General features: G+C 34.8%; 1 protein-coding gene across 4 annotated transcripts in view; it reads left to right on the top strand.

The window, feature by feature from the left end:
• Positions 1-21,304, top strand: part of NAA35 (N-alpha-acetyltransferase 35, NatC auxiliary subunit) — an 86,593-nt gene that overhangs the window by 55,555 nt on the left and 9,734 nt on the right. For all 4 annotated transcript variants that reach the window (XM_049710900.1, XM_033411426.2, XM_033411427.2 and 1 more), the window contains 5 exons: positions 3,259-3,318; positions 6,590-6,696; positions 15,988-16,054; positions 17,447-17,545; positions 18,145-18,323. In XM_049710900.1, coding sequence (XP_049566857.1) covers positions 3,259-3,318; positions 6,590-6,696; positions 15,988-16,054; positions 17,447-17,545; positions 18,145-18,323 — 512 coding nt within the window. The remainder of the gene's footprint in view (positions 1-3,258; positions 3,319-6,589; positions 6,697-15,987; positions 16,055-17,446; positions 17,546-18,144; positions 18,324-21,304) is intronic.

The following is a 21,304-nucleotide window of genomic DNA, read 5'->3' as shown; positions in this document are numbered from 1 at the left end:
GGTAAAGGGAAGTACTCATTCTCTTATACTCCAGTGGCTCTCTCTCAAAAGTCTTAAAAATATGTATACTTGGACCAGAAACTCTCCTTCTAGACATTTAGAATAAGAAAAAAGGTGTTTGTTGCATCATCCTTTGTAATGTTCAGAAACTAGTAACAGTTTAAATACTGAATGGTGACAATATCCATTCTGTGGTATGTTTACAATATATGTCACAGAGCCATTAAAAAATGTTATAGAAAACTATTGACATGGGAAGTATTGACATTGGGAAATGTTCGTGAATGTCAAGTTATGTTTAATGTTCTTTTTTTAATATACATTTATTTATTTATTTATTTATTTATTTATGTGTCTTCATTGCTGCATGCGGGCTTTCTCTAGTTGTGGCGAGCAGGGGCTACTCTTTGTTACAGTGCATAGGCTTCTCATTGCTGTGGCTTCTCTTGTTGTGTGGAGCACAGGATCTAGGTGTGCAGGCTTCAGTAGTTGTGGCACGCGGGCTCAGTAGTTGTGGCTCATGGACTCGAGAGCTCAGACTCAGTAGTTGTGGCGCATGGGCTTAGTTGCTCTGCGGCATGTGGGATCTTCCCGGACCAAGGCTTGAACCCATGTCCCCTGCATTGGCAGGTGGATTCTTAACCACTGTGCCACCAGGGAAGTCCCTGTTGAAAGTTTTAAAATATATTTTTTATATATGTTGTTGCACACAGAAAAGATATTCAGAGACAAAGTCAACTTCAACCAAATTCTTTCTCAAAAGATTAGAATAACAAATACCAAAATATTAATTATGACTATTTACAGATAGTGGAATGCTATATGATAGTTTTGTTTTTTGCATTTTTCTTCATTTTCAAAGTTTTTGGTATTTTGCATATAGGGCAAAAACCAGTGGTAAGGGGGAAGATAGTGACACTAGTAAAGGGAAACTCATAGTTTAGGAACCCATAAGATGATACTTTTGACAGCTGTGGATTAATTAAGAAGATATACCTAGTTTAAATGAGGTAAATAGTGGACTTTATAGACTGTATCCTGTTAGGGATGTATACTAGCAATAAGAAATTGAGTACAGATGAACTGTGATAGCAAGTACAGTATATGTACATTCATCATTCAGCCAACATGCTTGTTTTGTGCTAGGTGCTGTGCTATGGCTGGTATACAGTGATGAGCAAAAGCATATCATCTATCCTGTCATAAGGCTTACAGTGTAGTATGAGATAGAAATTGATCAAATAATCATAAAAATGATTATAGAATTACAAACCAGTGTAGGAGTATGAAGCAAAGGAACTAGAACATATAGCATATGATGAAGGAACTGACCTAAATGATCAGAGAAGTCTTTCTTAAAGAAGTGAAGGTAAAGCTAAGATCTAACAGTTAGATGAACATCATTTGGGACAGTAGGGGGACAGTTCCAGGTGCAGGAAGCTGAATCCTCCTCCATGTGATGGGAAAGAACATGATACATTTGAGAAACTAAAAGAAAAGTAGCAGAATGGAGCATTGAGTGATGGGGATGGGGGATTTGGTGAGGCTAGAGAGGTAGGCAGACCAGACAAGGCCATTTAAGCAACATTAAGGATTTCTATCTTTTCACAGAGCAAAGGAAAACCATTAGTTTTATCAAGAAAGATCAGTGTGTGGGGGGGACAGTGACATAATAGGATCAAGAATGTGCAAAGATGTGGCTGCATTGTAGAGAAATGATTGGACGGGACTAGAGTAAACACAGTGTGATAAATTAGGAAACCAGTACTGCAGTCCAAGGGAGGAGAAGATGGTAACTTGGACTAAAAGGATGGCAGGGAGATGGTGAGGTTGTCAGTGTTAGAGCTATGTGTGAGCTAAAATTGATAGAATATTGGTGATGTATTAAATATGGGGCATGAGAGAGCTCTGAGGAAGGTCTCTAGGCTTCTGTCTTGTAAGTCTACATGCACGTTTGGTGCTGTACACTCAAAGGGGGATATTCTCAAAGGACCTTAGAGGGTTTTAGTGAAGTAAAGTTTGAGGTACCTTTAATATATTTAAGTAGAGATATTGGATAGTATTGGCTATATGGATAGAGTTTAGAGGTCTGTGCTTAGAGTTAAAATTTTAGAATTATTACAGTATAGATAGTAATCGAAGCATGAGTGTTTATGCTTCAAAATTTACGAGGAAAAAATATATAGGTTAAGAAAAGAAGGTTTTCTGGAACTAAACTTTGAACCTACAGAACAAACTGAGAAGTAGCCAGAGGAAGAAACATATGAAAGTCATTTAAAAGGTTTTTCAAGAAGGATGTCACACTGCTGAGAGGTCAAGTGAAAGAGATGAATAAGGTCCAAAATCAATGTCCATTGGATTTAGTAATGGGGAACAAGTGGTGGCTAGAGCAAAGAGCCAGGTTACATGTGTTGAAGGTGGATGAGAGTTGAGTTGAGTGAGTAGAGACAGTGGGTGCAGCCAACTTCTTCAGAAAGTTTGGCTGAGAAGGCAGCAGTTGAGAGGAAAATGTGACATCATGTGATGATCTTCTTTTCTTTTTAAAGTTGAGAGAAACCTGACTGTTTAAATGAAAATGGGAACGATCTGGTAGAGAGGACGAATTTTAATATCTAGGAGAGCAAAGTATGGATAATTGAAAGTGTGTAATGTTTGTGAAAAAGCCAGAAGGAATGGAGTCTTTAATATATCTGTTGTTAAAGTAGGCAAGGAAAGGATCTGTGTACAGATGTGGATACAACTAGAGGTTTAGAGGCTGAAGTTGAGGGATTTTCTGTGGGGTAAATTGTTTTAATTTTCTTTGTAATGTGGAATAGTAGAATCTCTCTCTGGTGGAGAATATTCACTTTGAGGAGTGTGTGCAAGGTGTAGAAATTAATTATGAAAAAAGAGAATGTGAATTCAGTTAGCCTGGTTACTTGGTATTTATTTCTGTGAAGTAGGAAGTAAATCTCTGTCATTAGTTAGTAAATTATTATTGATACTGTTATTTTCATGATGTACAAATTTAGTATCGGTATCCACATAATACTGTTACTGGTAAGTTTGTTAAAAATAAATTTTAGGCTCCAAAATTATCCATTTTTCCATTCATACAATTAGACAATTCTTACAGAAATGATCTTTAGCTATCTTTCTTATTTTAACTTTGGTAGTGTATCATTCCCACAAGGTCTGGTAAAAATTACTCTCTGTATACAAACATTTTCAGCTTTTATTTAATCTATTAATGACACTTTTTTTCTGTGTATCTATTAGGATTTTTTCTGTGAATTTAGTGAACAATCACCTTGTGTTCTTTCAAGATCTCTATTACAAGTAAGTTCCACTTAGTATCAAAATATGTCTTTAAACATCAAATACTGTGTATTGACATTGTTTTATTGATGGATGGAACAAAAGGTAGATGCTTTTAAAGGCTATTCCACAGTTAGTGGTATATTTTTGTAACAGAAGTATTGACTTACAGTGTTAGCTATTCATCAAGACCATATTCTGGGCCATAAAATAAACCTTAATAATTAAAAAAAATTGAAATCATACAAACTATGCTCTCTGACTATTTTGGAATTAAATTAGGAATCAGTAACAGAAGTATCTGGAAAATTCTCCAGATATTTGGAAATTAACACACTTCTAAAGAACCCATGGTCAAAGAGGAAGTATTGAGGGTAATTGGAAAATATTTTGAACTGAATGAAAATGAAAATATCAGAATTTGTGGGATACAATTTAAGCAGTGTTTAGAGAGAAATTTATAGTACTAAATGTTCATATGAAAAAAAGGAAGAAAGGTCTGAAATTATAATTTAAGCTTCTATTTTAAGAAAAAGAAGAGCAAATCAAACTAGAAGGAAGCAGAAGGAAATAACAAAGATAAAAGCAAAAATGAGTAAAATAGGAAAGAGACAAACAATAGAGAAAATCATTGCAGCCAAAAGCAGGTTCTAAAATTGATGAACCTCTAACTAGGTGGAACAAGAAAAAAAGAAGATACAGATGAATAATACCAGGAATTGCTACAGACCCTAAACAAATTAAAATTGTAATATGGGAATATTCTAAACAACTGTATGTCCATAAATGCAAAAACTTAAATGAGATGGACCAATTCCGTGAGGGACACTACCAAAACTCACTCAAAAAGAAATAGAAAATTTGAATAATCCTGTATCTATCAAAGAAATTGTGTTCATAGTTAAAAGCCTTCCAACAAAACTCCAGGAGAATTCTATACACAGTCTCTTTCAGAAAATAGAAGAGACAAGGGCACTCATCATATGAAGCCTGCATTACCTCTGTACCAAAACCAAACAAAGACATTTCAAGCTTAGAAAACTATAGACCTATATTCCTGATGAACATAGACATAAAAATCTTAAAGTATTATCAGATCAAATCCAGCAGTATGTAAAGAAAGAATACATCATGACCAAGTGGGTTTTATCCCAGGATTGCAAGGTTGGTTCAGTGTTTAAAGTGTAATTTACCATATAATCTAAAGTCTCAATAGATTGAGGAAAACCATTTGACAAAACCAACGTCCATTCATGATAAAAACTCTCAACAAAACAAGGAATAGAAGGTAACTTCCTTAATCTGATAAAGGGCATGTGCCAAACACCTATAGCTAACATCATACTTAATGACGAAAGATTAAATTCTTTCCTCCTGCTGGGAGGAAAGCAAGGATGTCCACTCTCATCACTCCACTTTCACTCAACATAGTACTGGAAATCTTAGCCAGTGGAAAAAGGCAGGAAAAGTAATAAAAGGCATACAGTTGAGAAACTGAGAAATAATGTTTCTTTACAGACAACATGATTATCTACGTAGAGTACCAAGGAATCTGCAAAGAAGTTCCTAGACCTGGTGGATGAGTTTAACAATATCACAGGATATGAGACCAATTTACAAAAAGCAATTGTATTTCTATATACTTGCAATGAACAATGCAAATCAAAAAATTTAAAGCAGTACTATTTACAATAACATCAAGAATGGAATATGTAGGTATAAATCTAACACCTATTTGGAGAACCTGTATACTGAAAAACTACAAAGTACTGATGAAAGACATCAAAGGAGACTTAAATAAATGGAGAGATACATCTTGTTTGTGGATTGGAAGAATTGATATTTTTTTAAGATGTCAGTTCTCCCCAAAACTGATCTACAGATTCAGAGCAATCCCAAAATCATAGCAGAAATTTTTGTAGATGTCAACAAGCTGCTTCTAAAATTTATATGGAAAGGAATAGGAACTAGTACAGCCAAAACAAATTTGTAAAAAAAAATAAAGTTGGGGAACTCAGTACTACCTATGAGACAGGTGTGCTGTTGGCAAAATGATGGACATGTGATCAACGGAACCAAGGGGAAAGTCCAGAGAAGTTCTGATCCTTAATTAGTCCTTTATTATGTAGTACTATATGTGAAACCATAAAACTGTTAGAAGAAAGGATAGGAGAAAATTTTCGTGACTTTAGGAAAGGTAAAGAATTCTTAGGTATGACATCAAAAGCACAGTCCATTAAAAAAAATGACAAGTTGATAAATTTGAAACTTTAATTCTGTGGAAGACACTTAAGAAAATGAAAAGAGACTCTACAGAGTAGGAGAAAATACTTGCAGATCATGTCTGACAAGGGACTTGTATCGAGAACATAAAAAGAATTCCATAAATGTAACAGTAAGAAAACAGTTAGGGAAATGCAAATTAACACCACAATGGAATACCACTATCCACCTATCAGAATATGTTTAAAATAAAGCAAGAAAAAAGAACAAAACTGAAAATATCAAGCACTGGAGAGGATGCATTACTGATAGGAATATGAAGTGCTATAGCCACTTTGGAAAATGATGGCAGATTGTTACAAAAACAAATATACAAATTTTACTCTTGCTTATTTACCCAAGAGAAGTGGAATCTGACATTCTCCTAGAAACCTGTATGCATGCCTGTGTTTAAAGCTGTTTGGTTCGTGATCACCAAAAACTGGAAACAACTCAGATGTGTTAGGAAATCAAGTAAGGTATAGTATAGTAAATATTCAGATACATTGAGATTGTTAAGGGCAGAAAATTAAATGTAAATTATTATTAAATAGTAGTGTATTTCAATTTAATAATTTATTATTTTAACTATATTTTTTCCAATTTCAGAAAGTTTGTATGTATTCCAAGGTGTTTATTAGAGATATGGTTATCGACTGACTTGATGTTTGTAACCATTAAATATTTTATAATTTATGAAACCCTTTCTTGTATATTAGCTCATTTGACATATTCAGACCCATCAGTTCACTTTCACTAGTTCAATATTACTACTCTTGACCTGAGAGATTTTTTTCTGCACATTTTTTGTTCTCCTGCATCAGAATACACCTTAAATAGGGATTAATAAGTAGTACCCATTGTGGAGGCATTGTGGAAAAAGAAATTTTCCACCAACTTTTTACATTTTAATCTCTTTGTATTCTGTGGCATTTATAAGAAGTATGTTCATGTCACAGTAATGACAACTACATGTACAATATGTCAAGATTGTGACAGCATTACTAATATATATAACATTTGTTTTAAGACCACTTTCCTGGTGGATAACAAAAAGGTCTTTGGAACCCATCTCATGCAAGACATGGTGAAAGATGCACTTCGGTCTTTTGTCAGTCCTCCGGTGCTCTCCCCAAAGTAAGTGTCATAAGACATTGTATAGCATGTGTGTGTCTTAAAAGCCCAAGTTCTCTGTGCTCCTTTATAGCAAAGACATAAAAACTGTTGGAATCAAGTCTCCACATGAAAAAATAACTCAATCATGTTAAAATTAATTGATTTCTGCCACATATTATTTAGATTTTTTAAAAATTTTATTTAAATTTATTTAGTTTTGGCTGCATTGGGTCTTCGTTGCTGTGCGCAGGCTTTCTCTAGTTATGGTGAGCGGGGGCTACTCTTTGTTGCGGTGCATGGGCTTCTCACCGTGGTGGCTTCTTTTGTCGTGGGGCACTGGCTCTAGGTGGTGGGCTTCAGTAGTTGTGGCTTGCGGGCTCTAGAGCACAAGCTTAGTAGTAGTTGCGGTGCACGGGCTTAGCTGCTCTGCTGCATGTGGGATCTTCCTGGACCAGGGCTTGAACCCGTGTCCCCTGCACTGGCAGGCAGATTCTTAACTACCGTGCCACCAGGAAAGTCCCAATTTAGATTTAAATTGAGGCTTTTGTGAAGTTGATATTGGGTCCAGTACGAGAAGAAAAGCTTACAAGGAGCGATCAGAAATTCAGCAAGTTGTATTCACCCTTACTGTGTGCAAAGCACTGTGCTAAGTAGGCACTTCGGGGAAATAATTACGATGATAAGATTTCTTCTCAATAATCTGATCTAGATAGAAATAGAAAATGCAGATAATCGATCCTTAAATTATATTCTGGTAGAGTCACCTCCCCAAAAACATGCTGCCATAAAATGCTGGAAAGGATCGTTTGAGTTGGCATTTTGGAAAACAGTGCCAACTTTATTGGCATTTGCCTCAGGAAAGGAAGAAAGGAGATGTTATTTCTTAGGAAAGAAACCAGGATGTGTGAAGACATGGTGTTTGAAATTATATATTTTAAGAAAAGTTAGTGGTTCAGCTTTCAATTTGTTGAATAAATCATGCCACATTTCACATAAAACTCTGGTAGCTTCCTGTCTTAGGTTGGTTCTCCAGAAGCTGACCCTGATACAAAGATTCATGTAAACATAATTTAGAAAGTAATTCCAGGAAAACTTGCAGGGTTGCAGGCAGGTGGGACATAAAAAGGAAGAAAGCCACTTGAAGGTGTGCTTCACAGTTGGTAACTTTGGTTTGGTCCTGTCAGGGAGCCCTGGAGACTTGTGTGGATTATACCTCACAGTTGTCCTGTCAGGGACAAGGGAACCTGAGAATTTACACATCTGTCAGTTAAGGACTGCCGCTGGGAGGCATCCTCAGTGTTGGTTACATTTCCAGTTTCATTGACAGTAAAGGCCAAAGTCCTTATTGTTGAACCCATGAGGCCCCATGTGCTCTGGGTTAGACCCCTGTCTTGGTGCCTCTCTGACCTCATCTCTTACCATTGTCCCCTCACCTTCTTTGCTTCAGCCACACTGGCCTCCTTGCTATTCTTGTAACTTAACTGTCCCTCTCTCACGTTACAGCGTTCACATACAATCTGGGGTAGAGGGTATTTTCCTCAAAACTCCCCAGGTTGACTCTCTCACTGCCTTAAGTCTATTCAGTGTCACCTCAGTGAGGGCTGCCCTGATCAGTCAATTTAAAAAGTATAAACCTTCCCCATTCTCCCAACCTGCCCAGCACTCCATTTCTCTCTCTCGTAACAATTATCCTCTTACATACTATATGTAGAGGGGTTCCCAGACCCAAGCCCAGTGTGCGTGCATGCATATGTGTGTGTGTGTGTGTGTGTGTGTGTGTGTGTGTGTGTGTGTGTGTGTGTGTGTGTGTGTATAGACTTGCCTACAACAAGCAATTCTCAGATGCCAGCAGGGTGCTCAAGAATTCAACTCAATTCTGACACTTGTCTACCTGGAGATAGAATCAGATTCCATAGGTAAAGGGCTTGGTCCCATAAGACCACCCTCCACTTCCCAGGTTGTTACTTGTGCTTCTGACTGACCGACTGGCTACAAATTAGAGGTTCTGACCAACCCCTCCTCTGGTACAGTTAATTTGCTAAAATGACTCAGCTCAGGAAAAGCCATTTGCTCACTAGATTACCAATTTATTATAAAAAGATATTAAAGGATACAGATGAACAGCCAGATGAAGAGATGCATAGAGTCTGAATGGTGGCACATGGAAGCATGTTCCCCAATGTGGAAGCTCTTGGAAAAGGGCCCAAAAGCTTTCCTTTTCTGGTTTTTATGGAGGTTTCATTAGATAGGCATGATTACTAAATCATTGGTGAGTGGTGATTGATTGAACCTCAAGCCCCTCTCCCCTTCCAGAAATCAGGGAGTGGGACCAAAAGTTCCAAGCCTCTAATCTCAAGGTTCTGATAACCAGCCCCCATTCTTAGGTGCACTCCAATCACCTCATTAACATAAGGAAAGACACCTTTATCACTCTCAACCCTTAGGAAATTCCAAGAGTTTCAGTAGCTGTTAGCCAGGAACTATGATAAAGACCCAAATATATCTGAGAAATATATATCTGAATGACAAAATACATATTTATTATAAATCATATTGCACTATATAATTTGCTTGTTCATTATGATTACTTCTATAAGAGCCTGTATAATTCTTCATTATATTTATTTATTCCACAAGGTCAGCGCCTGTAGTTTTGGCTGTTTGTTCACTGTTGTGTAGTAGGTGCTGGAACAGTGTCTGTCACACAGTAAGCACACTTTGTTGAATGAATGAATAAACAAAGAAATAAAAGTTGAACAGTTAGGATAGTTTGGAGTTAGAGTCCAGAAAGTTTTGAATCGTTTGGTAAAGTTTGGTCTTTATTTTATGCTCAGCGAAGAACTGATTGAGTTTTAGGAGGGAATTGGCATAGTAAAATATGTATTTTTTACTTGGAGGCAAATTGGTAGTAATTGATGGAGGCAAAATGTTTAGCTAGGCTAATTCCGTTGTACAGGTGAGAGATGAGGAAGGATTAAACTCTGGGAATATAAAGTAGGAGACAGGTTTGAGAAACATTTCAGTAGTAAAATTTAACAGGAAGCTGATTTAATAGGGGAAGGAAAGCAGGGGGAAAGTAAGTTGATTTAAAACAAGAAACAGAAGCTGATTATATAAATAATACATGGCCACACTTGAAAATTTAAACATGGTAGAAAAATATGTGGAAAACAGTAAAAATCAGCCGAAATCTTACCTCTGAGATAACTACATTTCGATGACCATCACCGTGGATATCTTTGTGTATAAAGACACACACATCTATGACTTTATATATATTTGGGATCACATTAAACAGTTTGTTTTTATCAGGAACTTTAAAATTATTTTTTATGGATTGCTTTTTTAAATAAAGAAATTTTAAAATAAAAAATTTTAATCTTTTTTCCATTCAAAAATACATCATGATTTTGTGTCTCAGAGTACCTAGTTAATTCTTTTTAATGGCTGCCAAATGTTTCATAATATGAATGTATTTTATAGGGTAGGGTTACTGCGTGGGAGGACATGTGTAGTTTTAATTTTAATATAAGCAGATTGTATTCTGAAAGATTTCAACAATTTATATTTCTATTAACAGTATAAGAGAGTACACTTTCCCTGCATCCTGACCAGCAGTAGGGGTTATCATTCTTTAATTTTTTCCAGTATGTTGAGTGAGATCTCATTGTTAGTTTAATTTTAGCACTTAATATGATATTTATTGGACATTTAGAATGGTTTTTCTATAAATTGCTTGTTTATATCCTTTGCCCATTGACTTTTTTTTTGAGGGAATAGTATAGTATTATAGAACATTTTAAATAGAAGATCTAATGAGCATAGTCTTTTTCTCTTTTGTTTACAAAAAAAGTTTTCCAGTTTTAAAGTATTCTTGTTTTTGAAATAAGAAAGTATAAATGGAAGACCTCTTCCCTTTGCTTGATAAACTACCACTTCAAGTATTTCAAGATGCAACTTGTTTCCCTTTCCCTTGACTTTCCCCTCTCCTACTCCTGTAGGATTTTTTTTTTCCACACACACACACACACTGTATTTTATTTTTACAAGAGATAAACTGACACCAAGCATTGCAAATGGATGACCACAACAAAAGCAACAATGATTGCAATTACCAAACACGAAACACACTCATACTATGTCATAATATTGACATTCAGTCCAGTAATCCTCCACTGTAACAGCTCCTTTACTTTGCAGTGAAAATTGATTTGTGTATTTTTGGCCTCTGAGTCCTTGTGGGATTTTTTTTTTTTAATTCAAACAAAGTCAAAAAATTATAATCATCCTCATCAGTTCACTCAGTCCCATGTAATTAATTTTTTTTTTCATCTTGATCTTCTATTAGCACTTTTGTGAATTCATCAGTTTTCCATTAGGGTTCTGAAAATGCGTATTCATTCTGTTCAGCAGTATAGTCAGTTACCAGAAACCTGTACTTGTCAGAGTCTTTTCCATGAATTCCTTGAAGATGAAACCCTTTTATAGGAACATTTTTGCAAAAGCATCAGAGTACACCCAGAACTGTCTGTAAATGACAAAAGACTTAAAAATGACCACAGTTAGGGCTTCCCTAGTGGCGCAGTGGTTGAGAGTCCACCTGCCGATGCAGGGGACATGGGTTCCTGGCCTGGTCTGGGAGGATCCCACATGCCGCGGAGCGGCTGGGCCCATGAGCCATGGCCGCTGAGCCTGCGCGTCCGGAGCCTGTGCTCCGCAACGGGAGAGGCCACAACAGTGAGAGGCCCGCGTACCGCAAAAAAAAAAAATGACCACAGTTAAAGATTTGATGAAAGTTCATAATAATGCAATTGACAAGGAAATTTAGTTATTTCTGAGATATTCATTTTAAAGTAATAACTAGAATTATGACATAACATTATACCACAACATGTAAGATTTTTAGAAATTTCATGTAATGTCTGAAACATTTATATTAACATATTTCCATACAAATAACCCAAAGAAAGTTTAGTATTAGTTGTTTTTTTGTTTTTTTTATACTGCAGGTTCTTATTAGTCATCAATTTCATACACATCAGTGTATACATGTCAATCCCAATCACCCAATTCAGCACACCACCATCCCCACCCCACCGCGGTTCCCCCTTTGGTGTCCACACGTTTGTTCTCTACATCTGTGTCTCAACTTCTGCCCTGCAAACTGGTTCATCTGTACCATTTTTCTAGGTTCCACATACATGCGTTAATATACGATATTTGTTTTTCTCCTTCTGACTTCACTCTGTATGACAGTCTCTAGGTCCATCCACATCTCAACAAATGACTCAATTTCGTTCCTTTTTATGGCTGAGTAATAGTCCATTGTATATATGTACCACAACTTCTTCATCCATTCGTCTGTGCCCATTGACTTTTATTAAGTGGTTTACTTTTTTCAGAAAATTTGTAGTAACTCTTTGTATATTATGAGAGGTTAATCCTTTATCTGTGATAGGCATTGCAGATTTATTTTTTTCCCTAATCTTTTGTCACATCAAAATGTGAAAAATGCTATTTGAATTTTGATATGGATTACACTGAATCTGTAGATCACTTTAAGTAGTATGGACATTTTAACAATATTAATTCTTCCAATCTGTGTGCCTGGAATATCTTTCCATTTATTTGTATCTTCTTCAGTGTCTTTCATTAATGTCTTATACAATTTTCAGTGTACAGATCTTTCACCTCCTTGGTTAAATTTATTCCTAGGTATTTTACTCTGTTTGATGCTATTGTAAATGGGATTGTTTTCTTAGTTTCTCTTTCTAGTAGTTCAGTGTGACAGTTTTTTATATTGAGTTTGTATCCTACAACTTTACTGAATTCATTTATTAGTTCTAACAGTTTTGGTGGAATCCTTAGGGTTTTCAATACATAATACCGTGTAATCTGCAAATAGAGATCATTATAAATTAGCTTTAAATTTCTGTGATTAAATATATCATATATTCAGATGTATGAACTGACAGACACCTGTACTGCCATCCATTTTAAGCAAAGTTTTTATTTTGCTTTTATAAATTCCATTACTGGTAAGGAAATTGATAAAATTTTATAAATACTAAATATATTGTTAATATGAATTAATAATTTTTATTAATTCTGTTATTTAATAAATATAATAAATTAGTATCTACTATTGCCAGATACCTTTCTGGGTTCTGGAGAAAAGATACTCCTGCTGACAAGGAGCTTGCCTTGCAGTGAGAGAGACTAAACAGTAGACAAATATATAATGTCAGGTCATAGTAATGTATAGAAAGATAAGGTAAGATAAGATGGTTCTTTTAGATGGGAGGCCTCTTGGAAGTGGTGATACATGTAAATAAACAGAGAGTGAGCTATGCAAAATCAGGGGATGGAGCTTCCTGACAGTAAGTAATAACTGAAAGGTCTCAAGAGTAGGGCTGAGCTTAGGTTTCAAGGAGTGGGCTAATTTTAATGAATTCATTCTTAAAAGATATTAAAGACCCAAATAGCTTTTGTTTATATGGTTCCTGTTTATTGATACCTACTATTTTAGAAATTAAAACAATACTTTAAAAATATTTATTCTTTTTGAAAAACAGTAAATCTGTTACATGTTAATATACATACATAACATTCATAACTTGCATATTAACATAAATTTTTTATGGAAAATAACTTTTTAAGAAAAATTAGTAAGAAAAGTGGAATTGTTTTACCTTTTTGCAGATCTCTTTCATGTCTGTTTTAGTAGAAGATAGCTGGATTATTTTAACCTGCTTCTACTTTCAATCTATTGTAATATTACACACCATGTAGCCTCTGGAAAAGCCAACTGTACACTTGTGAGAGAATGAGAGCAAAAGGCAAATAACATCTTAATGTTATTATGAAAATAGTTTTGACCTTGTGTTCTCCCCAAAAGCATCTCAAGGGCCACCCCTACCATCACCACCAGGTGAACCTAGGGCACATTTTGAGAACTGCTGACTATAATTTCAAATCCTCCTCTCACCTCATCCTTTTCTCTAACTTTAGTCTTAGAGGTAACCACTACATTACAGTTTATGTGTTTCACTTTTATGAATGCTTGTATACTTTACCCAAATATATGTGTCCATAAATAATATCAGTTTATTTTATGTTTTTAAACTTTGCATAAATTTTGTCACACTATATATACATCCTTTTGCCACATGATTTTTTTTCCTTTAACATTAGCGTTTTGAAATTGACCGAGTTTATCCAGCAAATTTATTTTATTCGTTAAAATCTGTCCTTCAACTGTACTGCAGTTTATTTTGCTTTTCTCTACAATTGGATATTTACCTTGTTTCTAATTTATCACTGTTGAAATCAGTGCTGTAGTGAACATCTTTGAATTATGTCTCCTTTTGCACATAGACTATATACTTTAAAATATAATTAATTGCCAATCATAGGCATGTGCATCTTCAGCTTTACTAGTTTTGCCAAATTGCTTTCCAAAATAATCGAACCAATTGGTATGCCAGCCAACAGTGTATAAGGATTCCAGTTTCCCCATAGTCTAGGCATTATCAGACTCTTCAGTTTTTGACAATATGACGTATATGAAATAGGGTCTACATCCTCTTAATTTGCATTTTGTCTTTTCTATTTAACAATCTTTAACACTTAGATTCCACATTGTCACACTTATCATTATCCATTTAGATTTAACTACAGTTTGATCCTCATTACTTGCAGATTCTGTATTTGTTAATTTGCCTACTTGCTAAAATGTATTTGTTAACCCTCAAACCAATATTCACTCTGCTCCTGCTGTATTCATGGACACGTGCAGAGTGGCAAAATATTCAAGTCGCCCAACGCTGAGGTCAAACAAGGCAACTCTGTCTTCTTGTGCCTTATACTGTAAACTCTATTAGATACCCCTGTTTTTGTGCTTTTTGTTGGTGATTTTGTAGTTTAATGGCCTCCAAGTGTAGTGATGTGCTGTCTAGTGTTCCTGGCACACGAAGGCTGTGGTGTACCTTACAGAAAGATTATATGTGTGTTAGATAAGGTTTGCTCAGGCCTGAGTTCATTGCTAATCAATTAACAATGTACATTATGTATAGTGTCTTTAAAAAGAAATACAGGTAAACCAAGGTTATACATTGATCAGTTGATTAAAATGCTGGGACCAGAGGCTGGCAGGAACCTAACCCTGTATTTTACCCTAGCAGCAGTGTTTCAGTATTCTCTATTCAGGGTCCACAGCAAGTTTATAGACCATAACTATCACAAATACCAAGAATCGACTGTGTATATAGGAAAGTTCATTGCATGGTAGCCTATTGATGTTATCCTGCTGTTTTAAAAATTCCAATGTTACAGATGTTACAATGTTTTTTTTCCTTTGTGCGTGACTTGACACTTTCTTCTGGAGGACTGTAGAGTTTCTCTTTATTTTAGGAGTTCAAGAGTTTTACCAGAATGTTCATGTGTGATTTTCAACTATTCCTATCTGGAAATCAGTCATTAAAGCCTCAAGTCTTCAAATCAGATCATTTTTCCTATTTTATTATTTATTTAATTATTGCCTCACCTTCATCTGTTTCTTTTTCTTTTTTTTTTAAAGAGCTCCTTATATACTCTATCTTGTAGATTTTCCCCCCCTGTATTCCTCATGACATTTATCTCTTACTTCTGCTGTGTTGTAAAAAAGTTGTTCCCTAGATCTTCAAGGCTACTATGAGCATCTTTCACCTACTAAATTTTTTAATTTGAAAATCCTAATTTTCAGATCCAGAAAGTCTTTTTTTTAAGGGCTTTATTTTTGTCATCTTAAGTAATTTTCTTACTTTGGGCCTTCCAGCCCAAAGTAAGTGGCCTTCCACTTCTGTTTTGCTGCCACCTGTTCCAGGTGTCCTGCAGTTTCTTTCTCCTGGCTGCTGCATGCTTTATCATTATCTGTTGCATGAACATGACTCTGTTTATGTTTGAGGTTCTGGTCACATTGCTCAGTTATGGCAAACACTTAGGAGTAGCAAGTTGTCAGCTCCTTTCAGTGCACCAGGAAAAGTGTTTACTTTTTCCCATCTCCTTAGGTGCAAAGGCTACTGTCAGTCCCACCTCAGGGAAAGAAAAAAAAATCTTTCCAACTATTCAGCCCTGTATTTCCTCCAGGGCCAGGCAGGTAGCAGATCCTCCCAGACTGTAATGTTAGCAGTCTTCAACTTAGTAATGTATTTGGTTCCATTTTCTCATTTTTCCACTTTCCCTATGTGTTGGTAGCACCTGCAATAATCACCACTTCTATTTGTAGGCCAAATAGTTTAATTTTAATAACAAGAATATTATATTATCTTACAGGTGCTGCCTATATAATAATCACCAGGCTAAGGACTGTATTGATTCCTTTGTTACTCACTGTGTTCGGGTAAGAACTACAATTTGGGTCATTATGGTGGACACTTAAAAATCGTGGTGTGCAGTATCTTCAGTAGCATTAATTTGTGCTATTTTTTCATCTGACATTTCTTATTCATCTTCCCTGAAATTCGTAGGAAATTTCTGTCTCTTCTTACACTCAAGTGGATAGCTTCATAACCTGTAGTCTTCCTGGAACGTTGTTAGATACTGAGGGCACCTTTTGATGCCCTTTCACTGTATCCTTTGGGGACCACAGAAACAGAATAAGCTATGACCTCCGTCTGGGAAGAAAGGAGTTCACTTTTTTTTTTTAAATGGACACAAAAACTTTATTTATTTTTGACCTTATAAACAAAGAATATGGGTAACATCCCCAGGCACTTATCTTTGTACTGCCTTAATGAGAACAGGATTATAGTAAAATTAAAATTATCACTTTTAGATGAGAGCATGAACTTTTTTCAAATCTCAAATAATTTGGAAAAACATAAACCTTGTAGGTGATTAATTATAAATCATTCTTATTTAATTACAAGCTCTTTATAGACAGCTCTTTCTTGCCTAATTCCAGTTACTAAATATATATATATGTGTGTGTGTGTGTGTGTGTGTATATATATATATATGTATATAATCTGTATAGATATAAAGGCAGCATGGTTTGATGAAAGGAAAACCAATAAAAGACCAGATTTTATTTTTATTACTAACATTTTATTGTTATTAGGCAGATCACTTTACTTTTCTGTAAACTTCTCAATCTTTAAAAAGTGAAACGTTAATACTGCCTCTATACCTCTTATCAGCTACTTATCAATTAAATGAGATAATATCTGTCAAAGTATGCAAATGTAAAACATTATTATCCTTAAAGAATCTTAAAATGCATACTTCTTAAATCAGAACAAACTTCTGATTCTGTCTGTTGTCTGATTCGTGAAATGTTACAATATTTTATATGAGAATACTGTGTAGGTAAGAATAGGAATAAAGAACCTTAGTCAGGGTTTGTAGGTATTAGCCATTATCTAATTATTAGGCATTCTGGTATATTTAAAGCAGCAGAGAAGTGTCAGCCTTGAACATTGACTTTTGGCTTGACATAAGCAAAAAAGAAACTGTCCTTTTTAATTTGTGGGAAAATATCTAAAGATTGAAGGAAGATATTTTTGCCATATGAAAACAAGTTTCATAAACAGCCATTCCTCTAGCTATTGATAAATTCCAGTATTGTTTCTTAAAAAGAAACACCTATGTAAAAAGTATGCATAGCATGATTCTTATAGACATTTTTTTCCCTTAAACAAGATTTTGAAAACTTGTTAACTTTTGAATGTTAATTTTCTTTAGTATAAGCATATTTCATATTGACGGTTAACAAACTGTTTGTGTATTGCAGCCATTCTGTAGTCTCATTCAGATCCATGGACATAACAGGGCTCGACAGAGAGATAAGCTTGGTCATATTCTTGAGGAATTTGCCACCTTGCAGGATGAGGTAAGAGCCAACAAGTTGCCCTCCCTTCCAAAATTAAGCAATTCATATACCTTGACCAGATTTTCAAAAACAATTCTTTGGAACAGTAATTTGGCTATTTAATTTTTCAATATGGTGAATTGACTTAAAATGTAACAGTTATGTATGCCAAAGAAAGGGTTTACAGAACAAAACAAAACAGTAATCCAAACCTTGAAACATCTTATTTTTTTTGATAATCGGGATGAATTGTAAAATATGTGTAGAGCTGTAGTTATAATTAGAGCAAGTTTACATTATAATAAAAATGTATTAATCTTCAAGTAAATTTGTGAGCAGAACCATATTAATAATATAACTAGAGTTATGAAGTCAGTTATTTTTACTTTTGTACTATAAAATGGATATCTTTTTAATTTAGGAAATGTTTAGATAAATGTTATGCTTTGAGAAATGAGAAGTTTGAATGTAGACCTAACCGAAGGTGCATTTGAAAGTATGAATTCTTGAGGTGGTGAGATTTACATTTTCTGCTCATGTGCTATTTTTAGCTGTATGTTTTTGTAATTCTCTCATTACGTTAAAAAGAAAGTTAATGTTATGATGTTTTGTTGTGATAGGCAGAGAAGGTTGATGCAGCCCTTCACACTATGCTGTTGAAACAGGAGCCCCAAAGGCAACATTTGGCCTGTTTAGGTACCTGGGTCCTTTACCATAACCTTCGAATTATGATACAGTATCTTCTAAGTGGCTTTGAATTGGAACTCTACAGCATGCACGAGTACTATTACATATATTGGTAAGAGAGCAGTTGGAGTTAAAATTGGTGGTGGGTGGGATACGTAACATCTGAGAGAGTATCTGTAAAGTAGAGTGTAACTTTAAGGTACTTTTTTATTTACTGTATTTGAAATTTAGTTGTGGGACAATTGAAAAATATCTGTTAAAAATTAGAGCTAGATCATCTTAAACATCTTAAGTGTCATAACAATGTACAAATATATTTTTTCTAGCCATTGTAATATTTATTTAAAATTCACTAATAAAAGTGGCTTCAAAGTAAATAGATTAAGTGATGAGCTTTTGTGGTTTCCAAAGAGAAAGATTAACATACATTTTGCACTGACTGCAGTGATTCTATGTACTAGCTGTGGAATGTACTTAACTGAATTAAAGTTTCAAAATTTGAACCAGATCTTTCTTCTGAGAAGAAATTATGGCTAAGATTATCATTGGGAGTATAACTTGCAAACTATGGCCCTGAGGATTTGTCTCAGGAGCTTTGAAGAAGTTGATAATAGGTGATCTTCAGCAGAGTAGTTCTTTGCTTTCAGTTGGAGATGAGATAAACCTGGTAAGAGGATGCTTGAGAATATTTTAGGCGTGAAATAGCTGTCACAGAAATAAAATAAGAAAATTGAGAGCTAATGAATTCAGTTATCTTGCATCTTTTTCTTAGTCTAGTAAAGTATGGTAATTTAGTTTTGGTAATTTTAAAATAGTAATGACCTATTATTGCCCATCACAGACAGCTAAGTTTAATATATTAGATCTTAATATATCTAAGATATACCTAATATAACTAATTAGATCTTAGTTCATCTTTTTAATTCATATTTAAATTGGTATTTAAGATATTGTATATTCCCTGGAGTCACTGCTGGTGGAGGCAGGAAAGTCATTATTTTCTACACTGTTAACATGGTTTTGTGGTCATGGCTGCTAGGGCTCTTCACAGGTAATTCTTGGTTATGAAAAACAGATAACAACTCTTACCAACAGGTGTTGTTATAGCTACTTGGGATTTTTTTATTATTAATTCATACTAGACACCCCTATTCAAACGAGGCATTTTATAGGGGAACATGCTCAAGTATTGTGGTTTGAGGCAGCTAACTGGAAGCTTTTGTGCTCTTGATCTCTCAAGATACAATTTTTATATGTTTTTTTGCACAATGGATTGGCAAATGATATTCAGATAAATACTCCATTAGAAATTTACCTGAATACTTGAGCAGATTCATTTCTTCTCTTGTTAAAAAAAGAAATTTTAGTTCTGCTTGTAAGTACCCTTCTGGTCTACTTTCATGTTAGTTTTAACTGCTTTTTAGTTTCAGAATTACAGATTGGGCTCCAATATTTTCACAAGGTATATATACACTGTTGTTGTTCTTCATGAATGTGATTCCTAAAGCATGTGGACCCTTCTAAAATCAGTAGAAAACAGTGATTCTTAAATTTAGCGTGCATCATAATCACTTGGAAAGCAACTTGCTGGGGCTCTGTTCCTAGAGTTCCTGGTTTACTAGGTCTAGTGTAGGACCCACCGAATCATTTGCATTTCTAACTGCTTTCCTGGTAAGACTGCTGCTGGTCCTGAGTTTTTGTAATTCTCTCATTACGTTAAAAAGAAAGTTAATGTTATGATGTTTTGTTGTGATAGGCAGAGAAGGTTGATGCAGCCCTTCACACTATGCTGTTGAAACAGGAGCCAGAATTGGTATAGAGTATTAGCACACTTACTCTCCTTAGATATAATTAGATATAATTATAACTCTCCTTAGATATAATTAGATATAATTGTGTATTAATTTTGATAAAGCACTTTAATAAAAGCTCATTGAAATATCTGATATTTGAAAGGAAAGTCCTGAATTGTGCCAGCTACCCCCTTTACTCGTCTGTCCTTCGGTTAGATAGTTAAAAGGTATCATTAGTTCCCTATAGAAATCTTCTCAGGACTTCCCTGGTGGTCCAGTGGTTAAGACTCTGCGCTTCCATTGCAGGGGGCAATGCCTTCGATCCTTGGTCAGGGAACTAAGGTCCGCACGGCAGAAAAAAAAAGAAGAAAAAACGTCTTCTCATTGAGTTAAGAGAGGTTACAAACCCTCATTTTGTAGTGTGATGGGGGAAAAAATTCATTTGTATCCTATAAAAGTATACTATATTGAATGCTTTTCTTAAATTCATTGCCAGGAATGATTTTCTCTCCTTGTGAAATTATATACGTTAAAATATATATATATACTGGTTTGCTTTAACTGCCAGGAAGCGTAGTGCTGTTTAGCTTTAAGATACAGTATCTAAGTCATTCCAGGTGTATCTTTTCATTTGTTTTTGTTTTTTTCCCGTGCCACATGACTTGCAGAATCTTAGTCCCTGACCAGGGATTGAACCTGGGCCACTGCAGTGAATGCGCCAGGTCCTAACCACTGGACTGCCAGGGAATTCCCTTGTTTTGCTTTAAAATGTTCTTTTTTATGTTTTTTTTAAATGTGTTTTAATATTATAACCTGCCTTATAACTGTTTGAAAAATTGGGGGAATAGGTGTCATACACTCAAACTTGATCATAATAAAATTTCTTATAAATCTTTGATTTTCATTAATGTAGTAGTGGTCCTTAATTTTATTTAAAGAATATATATTCATATCCTAGATTTAAACTGCTTTTCTGGCTTAAGAGAAAGTATTGTTTGTTAGTTTAAACTTATGAAAATTTAGTATCTGGTGGAATAATCTGTATCACATTTCCTTATTGAATAAACTCAAGTAAATTATATGCTAGCATGTTTATAATTTTTAATTTTTTCTGTATTTGTTTCCTTTTGTAATTAATAACAAAATAAGACACTTACTTAATAGGTTTTGGAGAAATGTGACCTATATTGATACAGTAAAAACAATTGAATGGCCATTCATTTGATTTACATATATATACATAATTATCAAGAAATCTCTTTTTAATTGAAGTATAGTTGATTTACAATATCGTGTTAGT

This window comes from Orcinus orca, chromosome 6, assembly GCF_937001465.1.
Source record: "Orcinus orca chromosome 6, mOrcOrc1.1, whole genome shotgun sequence".
In the NCBI taxonomy this organism is placed as follows: domain Eukaryota; kingdom Metazoa; phylum Chordata; class Mammalia; order Artiodactyla; family Delphinidae; genus Orcinus; species Orcinus orca.
The sequence above is the reverse complement of the archived record's forward strand: the minus strand, read 5'-3'. Positions and strand labels throughout refer to the sequence as shown.